The 20,566-nt window shown below is 43.2% G+C and overlaps 1 protein-coding gene across 3 annotated transcripts; it reads left to right on the top strand.

The window, feature by feature from the left end:
* The first annotated feature begins 1,684 nt into the window (after positions 1–1,684).
* On the top strand, positions 1,685–20,389 carry RANGAP1 (Ran GTPase activating protein 1). Of its 3 annotated transcripts, XM_032207262.1 has the most exons (17): positions 1,685–1,790; positions 1,930–1,968; positions 3,464–3,600; positions 4,828–4,955; positions 5,879–5,938; positions 6,613–6,792; positions 7,806–7,940; positions 8,784–8,942; positions 9,107–9,220; positions 10,696–10,795; positions 11,511–11,595; positions 12,024–12,177; positions 12,645–12,758; positions 13,111–13,213; positions 14,750–14,838; positions 16,669–16,790; positions 20,186–20,389. In XM_032207262.1, the coding sequence occupies exons 3-17, from the start codon at positions 3,489–3,491 to the stop codon at positions 20,253–20,255; spliced, it is 1,725 nt and encodes a 574-aa protein (XP_032063153.1). In that variant the 5' UTR covers positions 1,685–1,790; positions 1,930–1,968; positions 3,464–3,488; the 3' UTR covers positions 20,256–20,389. The 3 variants fall into 3 exon arrangements, with proteins under 3 accessions (XP_032063153.1, XP_032063166.1, XP_032063158.1); XM_032207275.1 differs by lacking the exon at positions 1,930–1,968; XM_032207267.1 differs by lacking the exons at positions 1,685–1,790; positions 1,930–1,968 and adding an exon at positions 2,228–2,334.
* The last annotated feature ends 177 nt before the right edge of the window (positions 20,390–20,566 follow it).

Raw genomic sequence — 20,566 nt, 5'->3', positions numbered from 1 at the left:
GTACACAGATCACCTTAAAAAAAGGTTTCATGCATCCCTGCCCAGCTGCAATGCCATCAACTTCAAATATCCCTCTGAAATGAGCTTTATGCTCAGCTCCCAACGCAGACTCCCTTGATAGGATAGGTTCTCCTCTCCCTGAAGGCTTCTGTCTCCTGTCAGATCATAGTTTCCAGACTGACACACGTTTAAATTATCCCCTCTTTTTAAATGTAACCAAGATCCTGTTTACTCTTCAGCCTCTCAATCCTCTATTTACCATGACCCAAAACAGTGTCACTTATGATTTGCAGCTAAGCAACTCAGACAATATTCAGATGCAGGTAGAAGGTATCATCTAAAATGTATTAAAAATCCTTAGTACTTAAAACATTGTAATTGGAAAAGGAAAGACTTGATTATACCGAGTAGGATTGGCTTCTGGCAGCCCTGTCAACACAATAAACTGATAATTCATGACATATAGGCTGTAAATTGTATAATGTACCATATGACATTGGAGAATATTGTCCTACTTATTTTCACAATATTTAATCACAATAATATACTTTTTTTTAAAATATTTTTTTTATTTTTTTTTTAAGGTATTCATTATGCTCTCTGGTACGATACAAAGATTACTGTTATTTGTGGATACAGCTGTGTTCATTTTTGTTACCTGTTCAGTGAATTTGTTACTACTTATTTTTAGATATTGACACCATGACAATGGGTAGAGTCCAAGCAAGCTGGGCCTCCACTGTAGAAGCTGCTGGGCAAAATGTTCATTAAATGACAATCCCAGTTGAGGGGTGGCTTTGGGCAGAAGAAAGGTGGTGCTAGCCTGGTGGGAAAAGTAAACCCAGAGAGACCTGATGTTGGATCACACAGGGCTGGCAGCATCACGGAGCCATGAAGCATCAAGTGAGTCAGAGAGCCCAAGAAGCCTCCAACCCTGCTCTTGGAGTTCAACATCTGAAAGACTAGAAAAGCACTGCAGCTGGATGAGAACAAGAAGGCTTAGGAGAAGCCATGGAGAAAGAGGAACAAAACCAAACCCTATACACAATCAGGAGCTATACTGGAATAAGCACTATTTTTTTAATTCAAGAACATTAATTTTCAAGACTGAATTTCCCCATGGAATGTCACATTATACTTCCCCCTGCCCCAATTTCCTTTGCCTGTTGTACTGAGGGCTGACCTGTAAGGTCATAACCCAGCAGATGTTGCCCCGCTCATAAAATGACACCTTTCCTCTGTGGCTAACATGAAGATTCTCATAATTTGGAAGCACAGATATCTAGGTCTTGGGTGTACATATTCAGCAGAGTCAAAATGCCAAAAATCTATATTATAAAATATCTGCAGTGTCATAAAATTGACTTTAATTTCTAAAGCTATTCTTTTAGGGAGAATTAATGTATCAATCTATGCTGTAATGGCAAAGTACACTTTCATTCCAGTACAGCTGCATCTACAATTAAAGGCTTTATTCTTGCCCCTTTGGCTCAGCTGATATTTGGGAGAAAGACAGAGAAGGGAATTGGATATATTTGATATGATCCTGTTTATTTCTCCAAAGAGATGGAGCAATGTCCCCCCCCCCGAACTACACATCCCAGCGTGCCCCGCGGCCTCGCGCAGGCGCCGGGCGAGGGGCGGGCCGTTGCGACGCGGCGGCGCGGGCGGCCAACGGCGGCGGCGGGGCCCCAACTGCCGGCTTTCAAATCCTCCGCCTCCCCCCGCCCCCGCCCTCTCCGGCAACGGCAGCGGCGGCGCGAGGGGGCCTGGGCCGGCGGCGCGCGGAGGTGACGGGGCGGGGGGGGGGGGGCGGCCGTTAACGGAGGGGGGGGGCCGTGAGGGGAGATGGGGCTCCTCGGGTCGTGTTTGTAGCTCCCGGTGTGCTAATTGGCTTTTTGTCTATTTTTTTTTTTTTCTTTTTTCAAGGCTTTTCTCGTGGGAGAGGCGGCGGCGGGCCGGGCGCTGGTAGGTTCGCCTGGTTGGGGCCGGCGGGGTGCGGTAACGCGCGCCTCAGGATGTGGCGGCGAGCCGGTGTGGTGAAATGAGGACGGGAAAGAGGCAGAGCCTAAGGGGAAAGTGCGCGGGGGTTTAAGGGAAGGAGGAGCCGAGGGTGTGAGCGCACCTGCAGGGCGCCCAGGATCCTCACAGGAGGGCGATGAGCTGCTCTGAGGTTGAGAAATGAACCGGGTGAACGGATCTCTGGACCTTATCCATCGTTTATTCCCATAACGTAAGGACTTCGTGGACAGGAGGGCATCCTTTCCTCCTTGATGGACTATCGGGGGTCAGGAGTGTCCATCAGCACGGTGTCTGTGACCTAGAAGAAGAGCAGTAAGTTACTGGAGCATCTTCTGGTTGGTAGCACCTACCTGAGAGAGCAGCCAACCTAAAAAGATGGCGTTGGCGGTCCGTGGAGATGGCTTTTACTGTGTCCAGAAGCAATACGAGGGTTAATGAAAGCTGAAGAGAAGCTCTACCCTGGGGGAACTGAAGGCAAATTCTTCACAGCTAGGTAGCAGGAGTAACGGGTGGATGTACAGCTTTCATTTAGGGGGTGTTTTAAAACCAGTGCTGTTGAGCGTAAAGAGCTGCGTAATTATGGGTCCGCTTTGAAGTCTGACAAGAATGGAAGGGTCCAGTTTTGTGTTGTTGTAGGAAAAGGATTTTCATCCCTTTCTGACACATGAAGTCTGTTTTTATGTCGCTTCTAAGCACTAGTTGCATGTAGGCTCTTATCCCACTGGAGGCGCAACCAAAAACCATGCTCTGTTTGTCCTGCTGGGTGAATGGAGGCCAGACACTTCACACAGTGGATGGTGTTCATTAAATAATGGTGCAACTAGGTATGGGTGGCCTCAAAGTGAAACATTCAGTAATCTGTTGTCAGTGTAGGATCATCCTGCATGTGATAAAACTGTGGGACATCTGCAGAGAAAGAGAACCCATAAGAGAGCTTTGTGTACAACGCTCGTGATTTTTCAGCAGCTAAGTGGTTGTGGAACTGCTGATGTGGGCACTGCGGGATTTATCGCTGAAAAGGAAAAACTGTTGTGTTTGCTCTAGCTTGGTTTAGAGAACAGGAGAAACGTGCAGCATGTATAATTAAGGGATGTGGTTTGGGGAGAGAGAGGAATGTTACATTTTAATTGTGGAAGTGTTGCACGCAAGACTCGCGTCTTAATGTGGTCATAGTCAGTGGTTTTAGCTACTTGTTATTTATGAAGTGTAACAACTCCAACAAAACCCAAGTCACTTCAGTATTGGAAGAATCAACACTGTCTGGTGGGCTTTGAAATGCTAATCTAGCCTGGCTGTTGAGAGCTTTGGGGAAAACACTAACGATGCTGAAAGCTCACTTAGATATCTCGGGAACAAAAAACACATTAATGTTTAAATAAGGATGATTATTAATGCAGATTATGTTTTCTAGTTTGTGTTGACAGTTTCTTTTAATTGACAGCTCTTAACATTGGGAAAGCAGAAAAATGGCATCAGAAGACATCACCAAGCTAGCGGAGTCACTTGCCAAAACCAAAGTGGGTGGCGGACAGTTGAGCTTCAAAGGCCAGAGCCTTAAACTGAATACAGCTGAAGATGGTAAGAGAAAATATCTTTGTGTTTGGGAAGTGTCTCCCTGCCATTCTAAAGTCTTGTGGTAAACCTCCCACTTGTCCTGTGTGGCCAAGTTGTCATAATATTAGGTGTGATACAAGGGTTATGTGGCTACAGCTGCTTCTGATAGAGACATTTCCTTCCCTTCTTGTACCCTGCTTTGACCTGGTACCCTGGCAGCGCTACAGCTGAGGGAATTGGGGTTTGGCTTTTTCACGTGTAGTTATTTTCTTGATGCTCTCTCCCAGTGCTTTTGACAATCACTGTGCATTAAGAGTTAGTGCTCCTTTTACACACAGGAAGCAGGTTCATGATCGCACTCAGAGCAAGTAGATGTTTCAAAGACCTGCATCAAGGAATGGGCTGATACACTAGTCTTCTGCTGTAGTCCCTTTTCTTTCCAAATTCTGATCTGTTAGGCTTGTTATTGTGGTGTTGTCATGTTTGTTTTATTTTTCCTGGGATGTTTCTCTAGCTGGTGTGTATGTTTCCCAGTTAAAAATGTCTTACAGTGACAGGCAGTGTGGTAAATATCAGTAGAATAAGTGTATATATTTAGAGCAGCGTTTCTGCCACGTGAAGAAACAGCATGTTCTTCAGAGATATTATTCGTTGTGCCGTGTACCTCTGCTATCGACTCCGAAGGTGGTGCTTTTTATATGCCATTTTAATAGTGCGAAGCCACTGAGCTGTGGGGAAAGGATTTGGAGTTTGAGAATGACAACAAGTGCCAGTGACAGGGGAGAACCTTCTCCCTTGTCTTGCATAGGAAGACTTTAGTCAAATTGTTCTGCCTTGCAATGTTTGCTGACCAGACATGTATTTTTCCAGTCAGTGCGAACCTGATCCTGTTGATGGGGTGCTGATTGCTGTTAGCTTTTAGCTTAGTCCTTGTGCCTTAGTTTGGGAGTGCATACATCTATAATGTGCTGAATGGCAGAGGAATCAAACTTACTTTTGCAAATATGAGAATGGCTTTGTGATAATAGAACTAGTAATAAATTATGAAAAAGGATGGTGAATGGAGAACTGTCTCTCTAGTGACCTGACACTTTAGTTCAGTTCTCCGTTGCTGTCTCGGGATTCTTTCAGATAGCGTTGCTCAGCTCTTTTTGCTAAGGGTAGAACTGACCAAGTATTGCTGCATCAGTGTGTTACTGCGGCACCTAAGATGGTAGTTAAAAAGCCAACAAGACTTTGTGCTCTTTCTAGCCGAAGAAGTGATCAAACAAATTGAGGAATTTGATGGCCTGGAAGCACTGCGTCTGGAAGGCAACACGGTGGGTGTGGAGGCAGCAAAGGTTATTGCCAAAGCCCTGGAGAAGAAATCAGAGCTCAAGGTGAGACCCTCACGTGGGTGGTGGTGGAAGGGGAAGAAGTGCTGTAGAAATACCAAAGGCCTATCTGTACTCTTGCCATAGCCTGCCTTGAGTTAACCCAAAAGCTTGCTTCGTTCTTCCAGTGTTAGGAACAACCATATGGAAATGGCAGAACTTGAAGACTTTAGGATAGTGGGAGCACTTCCTGCATTCCTAACGCTTCCTGTTCAGAAGGCTTCCAATCTTAAAGCTGGGAAGCTGTGCAAGGAAGAGTCTCTTTGCAGAGGCAGCATCTACAGATCTTATTTACAAACAAAGACCTGTGGCAACAAAACTTAAGTTCTAATGGAAAAGCTGGCTCAGATATTTTGGACAACAAGGCTTCATATAATGCCTGAATAATGAAGAAATAATGGAGGAAATGCACCAGGAGGTTTTTTGGTGTTAAAGCTATGTTTCCCCACTACTGTCCCAGCCTAAAGTTAGGAGGATGCTGTGCTGCTAGAGGCACTGTTCTTTGTAGGAGAGGAATATGAAACACTGATTCACGTTAATCACCCAAGTGTGGCTTTTCAAGTAAGTCCAGCTTGTTGAGCCACGTACCTTAGTAAACTCTACGTTCCTAATGTATCCTTCAGTTTCCTGCTGTTTTTTCCTTTGGTAATTTTCTCAGCGGAAAAGAATTCCAGCTCAAATGCAAGCAACAATCCTTGTATAATGTTATTTACAGTATGCATTTTGGTGGCTTTACGTCCTTCTAAGAGAAGTAATTGTAACATCAGTTCTCATAGCTCCTTAGCACAACCAAATGACAAGCTCAGAGGAAGGCAGACAAAATTAAGGTGTTCACGGTGATGTAATGCAGCTTGTATGTGTAAACCTCTGTACAACTGTGTTGTCCTACATATTTTTAATGGTTTCCATCTGTATGTTTCTTATTTTAGAGGTGTCATTGGAGTGACATGTTCACTGGGAGGCTAAGATCTGAGATCCCTCCTGCTTTGGTAAGTAAAAACTAGATCTGAGACTTCTGACTAATATAACTTTTCTCACCTGTCATGTTTTTTGTGGGAGTATGCTTTTGAGACTTTGTTAGCACAGAGTTTTTCCTCTATCCTGTTAACACTAAGTGTCTCAGAATACATAAGCGATTTTTTTCTCTGCTTCTGTATAAGGTGGGGAAGAGCTGATAAAAGGCCAAATGCAGTTCTCTATCAGTGAAGAAGCTTGTCCCTGGGGAAGATATCTTCATGATCTGATAGGCAGTATGGGAGCTAAGCTTTCTAAATAAAACCATATGGCTGTTTCTTCCAAGAGCATTACAGAGCTCAACCCCCGAGCCTTGAGCTCTGTGGAGCAAGAACATGAGGCACTTAACAGAATGAGAAAATACTTCTTTAAGCAGCGTAGAGGGGAAACTCGCTTTGAAAATTGTGTATTTGACCTGAAGAGATGGGATACTTCTTGATGACTGCCTTGCAGTTATCTTCAGCTTCATTTGCAGAGCTTCTGCTCTGGCTTTAGCTGTGAAGTTCTATTTCCCCATGCAGCTTTGCAGAATGTCTTCAAAGTGGATTTTTTTTGCAGCATCACTGGCTCACCTTACTGCTGCAGTGCTGCTGTCAGGAAGAGTCAATCCGCTCCCTCCCTTCCACCCCTGCCATCTGTTTCCTTGCAGATCTCTTTGGGGGACGCGCTCATCACTGCTGGAGCCCAGCTGGTGGAGCTTGACCTGAGTGACAATGCCTTTGGGCCAGACGGTGTGCGTGGCTTCGAGGCGCTGCTGAAGAGCCCTGCGTGTTACACCCTGCAGGAACTCAAGCTCAATAACTGTGGCATGGGCATTGGTGGTGGCAAGGTGAGGGCTGTCTTCTTATTGGGAATGAGGTCAGAGCCAGGACTTGGCTGCAGACTTGTCTACACAGAATCACAGGATGGTTGAGGCTGAAAGGGATCTTTGGTGATTGTCTAGTCCAGCTCTCCTGTCCCAAGCAATCGGAACAGGTTGCTCAGGGCTGTGTCTAGTCAGGATTTGAACATCTCAAATGAAGGAGACTTTGCAGACTCTCTGGATAACCTAACCCAGTGTTTAACAACCCTCAAAATAAAAAGGGGTTGTGTGCATTTATCTGTGTTTAAGTGGAATTTCCTCTGCATCTATCTGATATGTTTGTGTCTGACAGTCTTCTTTACACCACCTTCTCCCAAAGCCTGCCAGTAGGCTTTCTTGGCTGCAAGTACATATTGCTAGCTCATGGTCAACTCCTCTCCCACCAGGACTCCCAGGTTTTTCTCTGCCAAGCTATTTTGCCACCATTTGGCCCCCAGCATATACTGTTGCATAGTGCTATTCCTCCCTAGGACGTGGCATTTCCCTTTCAAGTTGGTGAGATTCTTGTGGGCTCGCTTCTCCAGTCCGTCAAGATCCCTTCCCTCTGTGTTTATATTGATAAATTCCTGAAATGGAAAAACAGATGAGCTTATTCTAGGATAGGAAAACAGGTCTATCCTAAACCTTAGATTTCATGTCAAGAGATCTAATGTCCTTGGATGTGAGAGAGCAGTATTGCGAAGCCTAGCACTGAAGGATGCCTGTTGGATGAAGCAGGAAAACCAGGACTGACTGTCATTGTCATTATCACTAAGACCCTCTATGTTTACCTATTCGCAAATTGAATGTTAATAGATATAGCTCAATGCGTTACCTGTTCATGAATCAAGTGTTGTAGTAAGTTTTATTGTATACCCTACTGTAGAAGCAAGTTTATTTCAGCATGTATGAAGTATTGCGTGAGAGCTGGATATAGAAAACATTTGGATTCCTTCAGAATGAGATGCTGAGGTAGGATAAACTACTTGTGCTTCCTGTAGATACTGGCAGCTGCTCTGAAAGAGTGTCACAGGAAATCGAGTGCCCAGGGCAAGCCTCTTGCTTTGAAAATATTTGTGGCTGGCAGAAATCGTCTGGAGAATGATGGTGCCACTGCCCTGGCTGAAGCTTTTGGGGTAAGTACCAAACCAGAGCTTTGTGACAGCAAGTTGGAGCAAGGTGTGCTTAAGTGCTAATGTCAAAGAGAACGTGCACAGTGCTTGCAGCAACTTGGAGGCAGTGGCAGGCTGTCTGTTCACTGACTTTGACTGTCAATCACAATGCTTTTTGCTGCAGAAACTGCAGTCTTTGAGTGTGATTAGAATTGATCACTGAATGTTTCTGTGACCTAAGTTTCCAAACACACAACTAGCTGCTGTGTAAAGTTGAGGGAGGAATACATATCTCATGAGTAATTTACCGTTGGTCCTGTTGCTTCTCCTTCTGTGCTGATGGAGGTTATCTGGCACTGTGGTAGGAATAACAGGTGATCAGGTACCAGTTGTTTTTCTGGCTAGTTGTTCAGTCATCTGGCAGAAGAAACCTGTTTATTTTGCCAGGATCATCCTGAGAGGGCTCTAAATGGTGTTTAGCTTTCTCTAGATGACACTGTCGACTTACATTTTTGTCTCAGGGGAAAGTGTAGGTCTTAATGAGGTAAGTATCATATCTAGTGATGTTTCTTGGTCTGTCTGAGGGTTGTTACACCACAGATAGGGAACTCTTTGAGGTACCTAGAGCAGATATGCTAGCAGGACTCTTGGAATCACAGCTTTGTATTAATCTGACACTTGCTGTGAGCCTGCAGTTTCACTTAAACTTGTGGTATAATTGCTGATAAATAATTCTGTGCAGAAGAGCTAATGGACTTTTACGTTGCAAGAAAACAATTCTGAGCAAATCCTAAAGAGTGGAGCACTGTACTCTTGAGCTGGGGTATGTCTCCTAACAGTCTTTTATTCATCTTCATCCTTTCCCAGATCATTGGGACTCTGGAAGAGGTCCATATGCCACAGAATGGAATCAACCATCCTGGCATCACAGCACTGGCCCAGGCCTTTGCTATCAACTCACTGCTTAAGGTTATAAATTTGAATGACAACACCTTCACGGAGAAAGGAGCTGTGGCCATGGCAGAGGTGGGTTGTTACGAACAATTAATTTGTTTGTCACTTATCTCCTGGTCTCTTCAGATACAGTTAGTTAGCATCTACATGTGGGTTGGTGGGGAAGTTGGCCTTCCAGGAGTGATATGACACTTGATTACTTGCATGTCTATACCTTCAAATTTGTGCTGTTGCAGACTTTGAAGTCGCTACGGCAGATTGAAGTGATCAACTTTGGAGACTGCCTGGTGCGTTCGAAGGGTGCTGTTGCTATTGCGGATGCTGTTAAAGAAGGGCTTCATAAATTAAAGGTACTGCCTTCTGCTGTTCAGCTTTGAATCTCTTGAAAATGCTGTGTTTCCAGTTCCCTGGTTTTCTGTCCATTCTCCTACTGATTATTTTAAGGTGGGATTCAACTCAGTGCCGCTCTGTGCTCATAACCAAAGCAATAACCTGTAGGTCAGAGGCATTAGCACACCCAGCTAAGACTATTCTACACAGAGGCATACCAGGGATCTGCTTAGGCTCCACCTGATGGTTTTGAAGCCAGTGCTGTTCAAGAAGTCTGATAATACAAATAATATCTGCTTTGAGAATCTCAGAGGGGCACGAGAACACACTGAAACGTCCCTCCTCATAAACACCTTGTAATCTCTTAATCATTTCATTATTTATACATTTGTTGCCTTTCTATGTTAGGGTATGTATCAAAGATCCAAATGTTTTCAGTTTTTTTGGCAGTACCATAGCCTTCCCTATCAGTATTTGCACATTACTGGCATTTGACAACATTCTAGACAGGCCTAAGTCCAGTCAGTAGTATAAGTAAACTAGAATCTCTAGAAACACCTCTCACAGGTCACCACTGCCCTGGGACAGATGCTGAACACAATTCCTTCTCTTAAAAGCTTACAGTCAGAAACAAAAATCTAGCTGAGTGCTAACATTTATCTACGTATGTGAATCTGGTACAGAAAGTCGTAGGTACTTTGTGGTGTGAGATCCTTTGCTCAGGCCTCTTCTGGTTCCACTGGAATTTATTTCTGAATCTCCCAGGAAAACTAAAGATTTCTAATGGGAGTGTTTATGTGAACAGTCACAAATTAAATCCTTTTTTTTTTTTTTTTTCCAGAGCAGAAGTGGTTAAGGGAGAGTAGTATGAGGCAATAGTAGCTGATTCATTCTGTTCAAGGACTACTTCCCTTTTGTTAATATTAAATCTCATCTCAGGAAAGGATTGATGGAACTCAGTGTGGAATGGTGGGGGATGGTGCTTGGCAGTTGATTAACTGTGCTCTTACTCATCTGTCCACACTGTTTCTATGCTGTCTGTCTTTATCAGATGTAGTACCAGTTGTAGCTTCTTTTGAAGGTCTTAATGTGCACTGTAAGTGTTGAAAGGCAAATGTGCAGTTCATTTAGTGCAGTAGCTACCCTTCTTCAGCAAGACTTGCTGGTGTGTAAATGCTGACTTAGTCATGTGACTGGCAGCAGGGCTTTGCTGGTGTAGTGTACTCATAACGGCACGGTCTTCGTGACTTTTTTTAGTTAAACACTTAACTTCAGTAGTGCTGCTTTTAATGATGGTATGTCTCAAAACACTACTCTTAAGAGGCAGAGATACCTATTGTTTTATTTCCAATGAAAAATCTTTTTTTTTTTTTTTTTCTTTTTCTGAGAACCTCTTCAAATGAGAATCTTTCCAGAAAGCTTGTGAGCATGTGAAACTTACGGGGATAATAGGTATTACAGGAATCTGGTAAACAAAGGTTATCTTGCTTCTTAGGAGCTGAATTTGTCCTTCTGTGAGATCAAACGAGATGCGGCTCTGACTGTTGCTGAAGCTATTGAAGATAAGGCAGAGCTGGAGAAGCTGGATCTCAATGGTAAGTAAATTTGCTAGGTAAAAGCACGTCTAGTCTGATCCCAACTAGAAACCACTAGGAAGAATGTTGACAGTATCACCTATGCTAGTCTTGCAATTTTCAGCATTTAAAAAATGAAACGTGAGAGTAGCTGAACTTGGATGACGCAGGGACAGGAAGCGATTAGATCCTGGAAGCTTTGTTATGCCATGAACTCAGTCAGTTATTAAAGGTAAAAAGTTTCAGTATGTCTTGTAAGGGAGAGACTGAATTGATACCCATAACTCTTTTCAATAAAATGTTAAATTGTTCAATGTGATCTCAGATATTTCAGAAATGTAATTAAAAACCTCGGTGTGCATCTCTGCGGAAGAATAGGAGACTTTGATCACTGTTGGCTTTTTGCCATTCATACCTTAGGTCTCTGCATTTCAGTGGTGCTGGGCCATGGATTGCTGAGACCTAGAACTGTTTATAGACCTAGAAGGAAGTTTCTCAAAGACATACTGAGTAATTAAGGCTTTTGCCTGTCTCCAAACATTGTGTAATGCCTCTGAAATCTGTTTAACAGCTGTTTGATAATGACCTCTGCATTGCTGCCTCCAAGGGGTTGTGTAGAAATGACTGATAACTGTTCAATTTCAGAAATAAGATAGACAAGAATCAATAACAACTTCCCCAAGAACAAAATTGTGTGCATCTCTTAAGTCTACTCCCTTTCCCCCCACAAATCTAGGTAACTGCCTGGGAGAAGAGGGATGTGAGCAACTGCAGGAGATCCTTGAAGGCTTTAATATGGCATCTGTGCTGGGATCTTTGAGGTAAGCAGGGCACCAGTGTTTAAATTAGAAGTGTTCCATTAATTTTCATTAGTATTTTCATTCACCTTCCTAGTTTACAGTAAGAACTGTAACATTGCACATGGATGTTGGCTTGAGTGCAGTGTCGAGTACCGTTAAGGGATTCCCGAAGCAGGATAAGTGTCATACCCCATTTTCATCAATGGAATTATCTCGGTGTTGGTTATTGACTGCGTTCTTGGCTCTTTGCTCATCATTGTCAAGTGGGTGACTGAAGCCTGAGGTGGCCTCATAATCTGTTGTAGGTGGAGATGTACTTCTTGCAGCAAGACTTGAGTGGGGGGAGGCTGCTTTTTAGTACTTTAAGGAAAAAAAAAAAAAAGATGGGTTCTAGTGTATAGGCATTGCAAGTATGTAATTGATGTAACATGTAAACTCTCAAACCTTAGTGATGATGAAGGGGAAGAGGAGGATGATGAAGAGGAGGAAGAAGAGGAAGAAGAAGAAGAGGAGGAAGAGGAGGAGGAAGAACAGCAACAGCTTAAGGAGAGAGGACAGGGAGAACAGGACTCACTGACTCCTAAGAAGATAATTGAATCACAGGTAAGCTATCTTCAGTCTCCTTGCCTGGTGGAGAACGAAGGAGGAAATGAGATCTAGAGTGAGTTTGAACTTGAAGTGCTGGCAGGAGTTTGCATGCCTGCCTGCGTGGACTGGCTCTGTGGTAACAAGCAGGAGGATAACATACAGGAAATAAAGAAAATGGGTGACTTGGAAACTTGTTTAATTAAACTGTCCATGTGCACATGTGTGGAGGGAAGGGCTGAGCAGCCATTGTGACAAACATGGGCAGAGTCTCCCCATCTCCAGAAAATGGTGGGAACCTTGTATATGCAATGCCATACAGTCATGATAGCATATTGTGGCTGTTGCAACTAGACTCATTCCAGCTTCAACTAGTTCTCAAATTTAGACCTGATGTGCCTTTGTGAGTCAGACATGTACCTTTGGTACTGTACCAATTTATTTGCTTCTAAGAGTAAGCTTGAGATGGATTCTGCCTGTTTCAGGATTCAACTCCAGTGCCATCTCCCCCTGTGGATGTTGCCACGTTCCTTGCTTTCCCGTCACCGGAGAAGCTGCTGCGACTGGGACCAAAGTGTTCTGTGCTGATAGCTCAGCAGGTTGGTGAGACAGTGCTTTGCTCTACTTGATTCTTGGCGTCATTTAATTCCCAGAGGTGATAACCTTCTCCTGAGTCCTAGCTTTGCATTTTCTTGCCAGTGATCCTGAAGAGCATTAAGGAAGCTGTTGATGTGGTTAATGCTTATACTGGCACCAGAGGTTCTACACAGTAACTTTGTTTCATAGTTTCATAGTGTTGCTTATGCTTTGTAGTATGGCCAAGAAAAAAACAACTGATATCGGTCAGCTGGAAGCCATAATTCTTGTCACTGCCTTGCAGAGACCTATCTTCTGTATCTGGCTAGCAGCTAACTTAATGGCTCCTGACTTATTTCTATTTTTCTTTTTCAGACAGATACATCTGATGTAGAGAAAGTAGTTACAGCTCTCTTAAGGATATCTTCAGTCTTCAAAGATGAAGCCCCAGTAAAAACAGCTGTGCATGAAACAACAGGTGACTGGGCCTTTCTCTACTTCAAGATGCAATGCAAGGGAAGGCCTCTGGGGGCCAGGCCACTTGATTTTTGTGACTCTGGCAGCAAGAAAGCCCAGATAACACAGTACCAAGTTGTGCCATGCTATTGTACAGAGTGAAAGTAGAAGCTCATTCTGACCTTAGCAGCTTTTGTGCTTCCAAAGCCTAGTGAAGAGTGTCTCTTGTAGTTGCTGTCTTATTGGACCTTTGCTGCCCTTACCTGCATCTTCTTGATGCTGTCCTGTCAATAGCCATTAGCTTTGTGTCCCATGGTCAGCATTTTTTCAGGACTGTTCATTGAAAAAGTATTTTGCAGGAAATAGCTTTCCAGTTTCTTATTAAGATAGTATAAAGAGAGGCCTCTTATTTAGTGTCATTTCTTATCAGTCTGAAATCTCTTTAATCTCTTCAGGAAGCAAAGATTTGCATTACAACATGGGACAAGGCACAGAGGTTGACATATACAGCAAGGGACTGTTCCTCACTGTATATTACAACCCAGTTAGGTCTGATTTTTTGCATGGACTAATAATATCCCTTCATGTTCTCACTTAGAAATGGAAATTCTTAACAACTCCTGGGCAAGTTACCACTGTCTTTCATCTTTTTTTAAATCCCCCCAGTAGTACGGTTTTCCTGTACATGAGTTACCTATCAGTACTGTGCAAAAGAACTGGATCAATTATCTTTAAGGCCATTTAGCCTGAATTATTGCAAAAGAATAAAGTGCTTAATTAGCAATTTATTCATTTGGAATACATAAACATGGTGAAACTGTATTGTCTATACAACAGTAATATAATAGAGTTCCCTGGAGTTGCGTGTGGGTCCAACCAGCCAAAACTAATCAGTTAGCATTTCACTGAGCGAGTGCTGGCCTTGTCTGATGCCTGTTATGAGTTGTTTCCAACAAAAAATAGAGCACAGGATGTACACCTTGTCTGAAGTCTGCTGCAGTGGGTTCTGTCATTCCAAGACACCAGAACAGTCAGAAGTCAAGATGTGTGCCTTGTCTACCTTGTAGACAAGAGAGGATAGAGCACTGGTTTGCCCATAGCTAACAGCAGAATATAGGCCCAAGAGAGCCCATAAAGGAACTGAACAACTTCTCTCATTCCTTTTGATTCCTAGTGAGAGGTGAAATCTTGCTGGCCTTAAAATTTCAAGGCTTTAGCTCTTGCTGCTCTATTTCAGCTAATTGTTTGTGTATGTATGCACATGTGCATGCAAGTTCAAAGGCACTGAGAGTGTTTTGTGGTGCATGAGACTGAGGTCGCATTGCATTAGAAACTTAACAGTGTGGGGTTTATTTTTTTTCTGTGTAGGCCTTTGTATCAGGCCTTATATTAATTATATTAAAGCACTGGGTTTTATCTGTCTGAATTTCAAAGGTTCTACCTAGTCCCTGTAGAGACAACTAGGTTCTTAAGGCAGGTTACCTCCCAAAAGTCCTTCAACAGCTTGTATTCCCTGAGGTCCCATATGTTTACCACAATGCATTTGTTTCTCCTTCAGATGCCTTGATGAGGAAAGCCTTCACTTCTGCCACATTTAATTCGGATGCGTTTGTCACAAGACTCTTGATCCACATGGGACTCCTTAAGGTGAGGAAGCAGGAAAGAGTTAAGTTATGGTCTGCTTGGGCTGTTGAGGACCAGACTGGCTGGGTGTGGGTAATTATGTTGCCATGGAAGCAGCTGGGTGCCTGTGCATGCTTGATGCCCAGGGACAATAGAAAGTCTGCAGGACCAGCAAAAATTGCAAATTGCAAGATCACATTAGGATGAAGGTGGTGTCAGCTCGTTTTACCTCTTCTGCTTAATGTGCTCTGCAATCTCAATCATCCCCTGGAGGTAGGGAGGGTCATGTGAGAGTCTGTGCTGCTGGACTGTGGATTCTTACAGATGTCTGTAATAATATTGCACATTAGACTCCTAGACATATTTCTAATTAGCATGGTTCTTTAGAGTATCTTCTGGTAGCATGACTGAAAACCAAATACCCAGCTACTCATGTTTGATCGGTGGCATTAAATTTTATCCTTTGGAGTGTCTTTGCTCCTCACCAGTGTCAAATACATCTTCGTATGGAATAAACTTCCTCATGAGAAAGGGTGGAAGGGTCAGTAGAAAACCTGCAAACTGTGTCAGACTGCCTGTAGCTTTAATTTCACTGGGATGACTTGGGGAGAGGTTCTGTCTGCAGATTTAAGAAGTACTTTTACCAACTTGTCCTATGAGGTCAATGTTTCTGAAGTCCTAGAAACTGAGAATGGAAGTTTGGACCAAGACACTTTTAAACAGCAGAATATCTATAACTTATGTTATAGCAGCCTACTCTTAATTAGGTTATGGATTTCCTTCCAGTAATATTCAGTTTAGGGAGCAGAAAGTTGTTGACATGCTGGATACATGTGTTCCAGTTCTCACGTCTACAGAACCCAAGATGGCTTTCTGCTCTGCAGAATGCTTGTTTTGGGGCCTACCATCTACCTCTTACCCTGTATGGAAAATAACATGAAGCACAAAACACAGACTTGTGTTCCAGAATTTGCAGACCAGGAAGTGATATTGATAGTAATGCCCTTGAGGATCAGCCAACCAGTTATTTGTCCTCTGTGGTACTGAGAACTGTTGATAAGTTAGGCATATTTGGAGCAGGAGCAGCTTCCAGGACTTCATCCCACATAGGTGGAAGCACATGAGCAACAGCTGTTATTAGCACCGTGAAATATAAGGTCATATGCCTAGGAATTCAGGTCTAGATCCTGTCTACGGAGTGGAGGGCTTTAGTGGGATGGTACTGCAGAAATAAATGAAAACAACTTCAGAAGTAGGGCATGTAGGTTAGCATCATGTTAGGAGCAAGAAGAGCTTGCTTATCATGTAAGCAGGGGAACAGCAATAGGAATGACAATAACTTAGCCTTATTCATAATTGTGAAACCAGTTCTGGGGATACTGCATCAAGTTCTGGAGGCAGACTGACAAAGAACTGGAAGTGGTATAAAAAAAAATGAACTATGGAATAATGCAGGAGAAAAATAGTGTAATTAAGGCAACTCAATTCTTGATGAAGTCAAATTCCACAGAAGAACATTTTGATAGAGCCTCTGAGACTTGTCTGTTTCACTTGTGAATGTGTTACTTCCTTTTCCCCATTGCTGATGCTATTAATGATTAATATCTAATTGAGATATACTAGAATATTCTGGATCATGCTGTATTTCAGATGCTGTTGCTGGGAGGTTATAGAGTTGGTTACCTTTTGTCTTGAGGAACACTGTACAATTTTATTTCCTACAAAGTATGGGAGCACTTTATTCTACAGAGGATTCTCAGCCTTTCTCAGCTATAGTGAATTAGATAAAATAGTGATTATCTGATGCTTGATTTGTCTTCTTATCCTTTTTTTTTTTTTTTTTTTTTTTCCCAGAGTGAAGAGAAGATCAAAACTGTCCCAAGCCTCTATGGTATTCTTATGACTTTGAACCATATGGTCCAGCAAGATTATTTCCCCAAATCCCTGGCTCCAGTTCTCACAGCTTTCGTCACAAAGTGAGTATCATACCTGTCAATGCAGTCTTCTCCATGGGAGTTAGTGGGAATTAATAGTTAGTTTACAGGTCAACTGTTCTGTTAGAACCTAGGAAATATCTATTCTGAAAAAAAGGGTTAATTTTTTCATAGGTTTCTACTTTTGTCTTGCTTACTGAAGTTTGCAAGGTTTAGAGCAACGCATCTTGATGGAATGAGCCAGGCAAGCTACCTGACTATGAAGCAGTAAGAGGGCAAGTAGAGCTCTACCTGCCTGGTCACACTGTAACACTAGCACATCAGAACAGTACAAAACACAAAGACCAAGTATGTTACTAGAAGAAAATGTTGCTACTGTGACAGCAACAGGGTTAGTGATTTTTTTTTTTTTTTTTTTGAAAGCTAATTTGAGAGTGTAGGTATTGAAGAAACTGCTTTAACTGTCTGCTTCTGTTTAATATTACTTCTAGTACAGGTATAGAATCACACCGTTTTAGTTTCTTTAATGTTGTAAAGCATAGCAAGTCCAACAGCTGTGGGAACCATCCATCATCTTGATTAAATCAGTGTGAACTTCAGCATTTGAATTAGAAGAAACACCCCAAATAATACTTTTCTTGAGAGAGGAAAAAATAAATACTTCTATTCAGCAGTCAAGGGGAGGAACAGTCCAGAACTGTCAAATTAGCCAAAAAAAAAAAAGCAGACATCTGAAATCCATTTGGAATCTGGTGGCAATTTGGTTCATCATGGACAATGTGCCATATGGGGCCAGGACAGCTTTTTAAGGTGTTATAGGACAAGGCTCAAGCCTTCCTGATTTTCATGGTGTGGGAGTATGCAGAAGCTTGAGAGTTTGTGCTGCTGAAGGGCAGGGACATCAAATAAATACTTTGTGGTTGGTACAAAAGATGGACAAGAAGGATGCAGTCAAATATTGGCAGTCAGTCCTTTCTTAACTCTGCTAGGATTGGAAGCAGGCTGCTGTGAAAGGGAAGAAGAATTTTTGCAGACGGTAGTACGGCTGAAGCTGTGGTAGCTGATGCATGGTAGTGGCGTGTGTCTAGCAGTCAGCTGCTCTGAGTTTTGGAGAACAAAACTATGCAACTAGCTTGCTGACATGTGTAAATGCCACCCTACAGGCACCTGGGGTGGAACAGTTCATCTCATGTCCCCTCTTGGCTTGAGCAGATTAGCAATTAGGCATTGTACCTGCCCGTGGTCCTGTGCTTTAGCAACTGAACAAATACACCTCCAGCTTGATCTTTGTACGCTTAAGCAAGAAGCGTCAGGAGTTGCCACGTGGAGTTGTCCAGCTAACAGGATTTCTGCTGTTTCCTTTGCTGCTAATAGCGGCATTGCTGATCAAATGTATACCTACAGCATAAGGATCCAATACCAGCCTTAAAATAAAAAGGCTGAGGAAGGCAATGGCTTACTTCTTTATCAAGTGCTAATTATGCAGAGCCAGCTTGATCAAAACTAGTTCTGCTTACTGTCTATCAGACCTAACCACTTCAAACAGGATTTAAATCACCTTGAAGTGGAGAATACACTAAAGGGGGCTCTGCTTCACTGCTTTTGGCCCTTCTAATGCTTATGTCAGACTGCAGTGCCTGGAGTAGCCTTGTAGCTCAGCTTATGCAACCTTTGGGAAAAAAAATCTGCACGCAATGGACACTGTCCCCCTGTGTTTGTGTGTGTAAACTGGTCCAAGGCTCCAGGCCTGCAAAATACCAATAAATGTTTTTCATCTGTATGTGGAGGAGTAAAGTAAGTGAGTTGGACAGGGTGTGATGATACCACAAGGAAACTTACGTCCTGTGCAGTGTAATGAAGCTAACAGTAGGTGTATACAAGCAATATACCTTTTGTGTTTTATAAATTCTTAAAATGCTTTCCCTGAGGGAACAAGGAGAAGAGCTGTTAAATCCTTTGCACTTGCCTGCTCAGGATCGCCAAAGTCCAATTAAAATAGCTTCTTGATTAACCTGTGCCCTCTTGTTGTTGATTGGAATTGAATCAGAACAAATGACATCTGAACTGTAAATGAGACCTCTGGTTAATCTAGTAATCTGCTGAGCTCCCGTGAGCTCCATTCCTACAGCAAATCTACATCCACACTGTCAAACCCATGAGTCAGTTGGCTGCAGTTAGCCGGTATGCATTCCTGTGATATTTTCTAGGTATTTCCTTTAGGGTTGCCATTAGATCTTGTGAACTTGTTGAGCTGGGAGGTTCTCACAGATGCCAAGGCTAGAGCGCTCCTGCTTTTTGCTGCAAGTGGCTTACTTCTGGAGTAGTTGTTCTCTTCCTTTCTTTTGCAGAAGTTTGTGGTGGTGGTGGTGTTCTCTACACACAAAATAACAAGGTCATGGGTACAGGCTGTAAGCAGTATCCATCTTCTCTGCTGTCTGTCCTCCTTTTCTTTTTTCGGACACAAGCTGTGAATCCACGTGTGCCTTCCTACAGTTCTTTAGGAGGAAATGCTGAATGTATGTGCACTTCTGTTCTCATGTGACAGAGGTTGCGTTGGTTTGAGGGGAGTTTTTTTTTTTTTTTTTTTTTTTTAATTCTCAGAGCAGTGGAAGACATTGGATTACGATTCTTTAGTGGAAACTCCCTGATGGGTGGGTGCTGATGGTTAGAAGTTTGTGCTGCTCATGGAAACAGGAGCTGGTGGGAATGCTGGGGAGATTTAACCCCACCTTTACCCCCATGTGACCGTGTAGCTCCCTCGTCTAGTTTCAAGGATCAGTTTATTCTCTCTGAGGTGGACCCCACTACTGCACGCTCCGTGCCAGGCGCTTTCTGCCCATGGGCTGCAGTTTCTGGCAGCTGTTTCTAAGGTGCTGTGAGAGGCAGCCCAGTCAAGTTTCTTGGCTTAAGGGGCAGGGACAGCAGGAGGTTACACTGCCTCTTTGTGAAGACTTAAAAAATTCCGGAGACTGAGTTGCTGTCGGATCAAAGGTAGCAGAGGACTTGGTGAGTAAATATTCAAATATAAGCAGGCACGTCTTGTGTGTTTTGGGGGCCCTAAATGATTAATGTGTATGGAAAGTTCCATCGCAAGGAGGGAAGGCGGGGGTTCCTTTCCCAGCCACTTCCTGCTACCAAACACGAGACACTGGGCTGCACAGATGAGCAGACTGCTGCCTATTTTTGTACCCGTGGAAATAAATTCTGGTTCTTGGACGCTGTCTTCCTGACTCTGCAACAGGAGAGAGAATTTTCTACACCATGCTCTGAATGGGAGGCAGTGATCTGTGTAGAGGTCAGGGAGTGGTTTAAGAAGAGAGAACTGAGGGGAAAAGATGTAGCTTTTGGAGCGTGCAAGCCCAATGCATTTGAAATTGTGTCTGATACAAAACAATTTCTAAACTTTGCTGTTTTAAATAATTCTCTTCTTTCCACAGACCAAACCGTGCTCTTGACTCCTGTTCGTTTGCTCGCCACATGCTTTTGCAAACCCTCCACCAGCTGTGAGAGGCAAGAGATGCTGCTGTGCCCTTCCCTCCTCATAGGACTGTCATCAGCAGAGAACTTGGAGCTGCATAGTGGGAGAAGATCCTGGAGCCCATGCAGACATGCTGTCCTTTTTTTTTTTTTTTTTTTTATTCTCCCTGTAGGAGGTGTGTCCTTCCTTCTGCTTTCATAAACTTGGACAAATCCTGCTGAATTTTTTTTTTTTTATTCCACTCCTTGTGAAGTGACTCCCTGCTCTGCAGGGCAGATGCTTACGCTAGACTAAGTCAGTGCTGCTCTGAGCTCGGCATGAATTGAAAAGAAGAATCCTT

The sequence above is a fragment of the Aythya fuligula genome, chromosome 1 (assembly GCF_009819795.1).
Source record: "Aythya fuligula isolate bAytFul2 chromosome 1, bAytFul2.pri, whole genome shotgun sequence".
NCBI classification, from domain to species: domain Eukaryota; kingdom Metazoa; phylum Chordata; class Aves; order Anseriformes; family Anatidae; genus Aythya; species Aythya fuligula.
This window is presented reverse-complemented; position numbering and strand designations above follow the sequence as displayed.

Coding starts and splice junctions, on each gene's coding strand:
- RANGAP1 (XM_032207275.1), top strand. CDS start 3,489: ATGGCATCAGAAGACATCACCAAGCTAGCGGAGTCACTTGCCAAAACC. Junction 5,939..6,612: donor CTGAGATCCCTCCTGCTTTG/GTAAGTAAAAAC, acceptor GTTTCCTTGCAG/ATCTCTTTGGGGGACGCGCT. Junction 16,791..20,185: donor CTCACAGCTTTCGTCACAAA/GTGAGTATCATA, acceptor TTCTTTCCACAG/ACCAAACCGTGCTCTTGACT.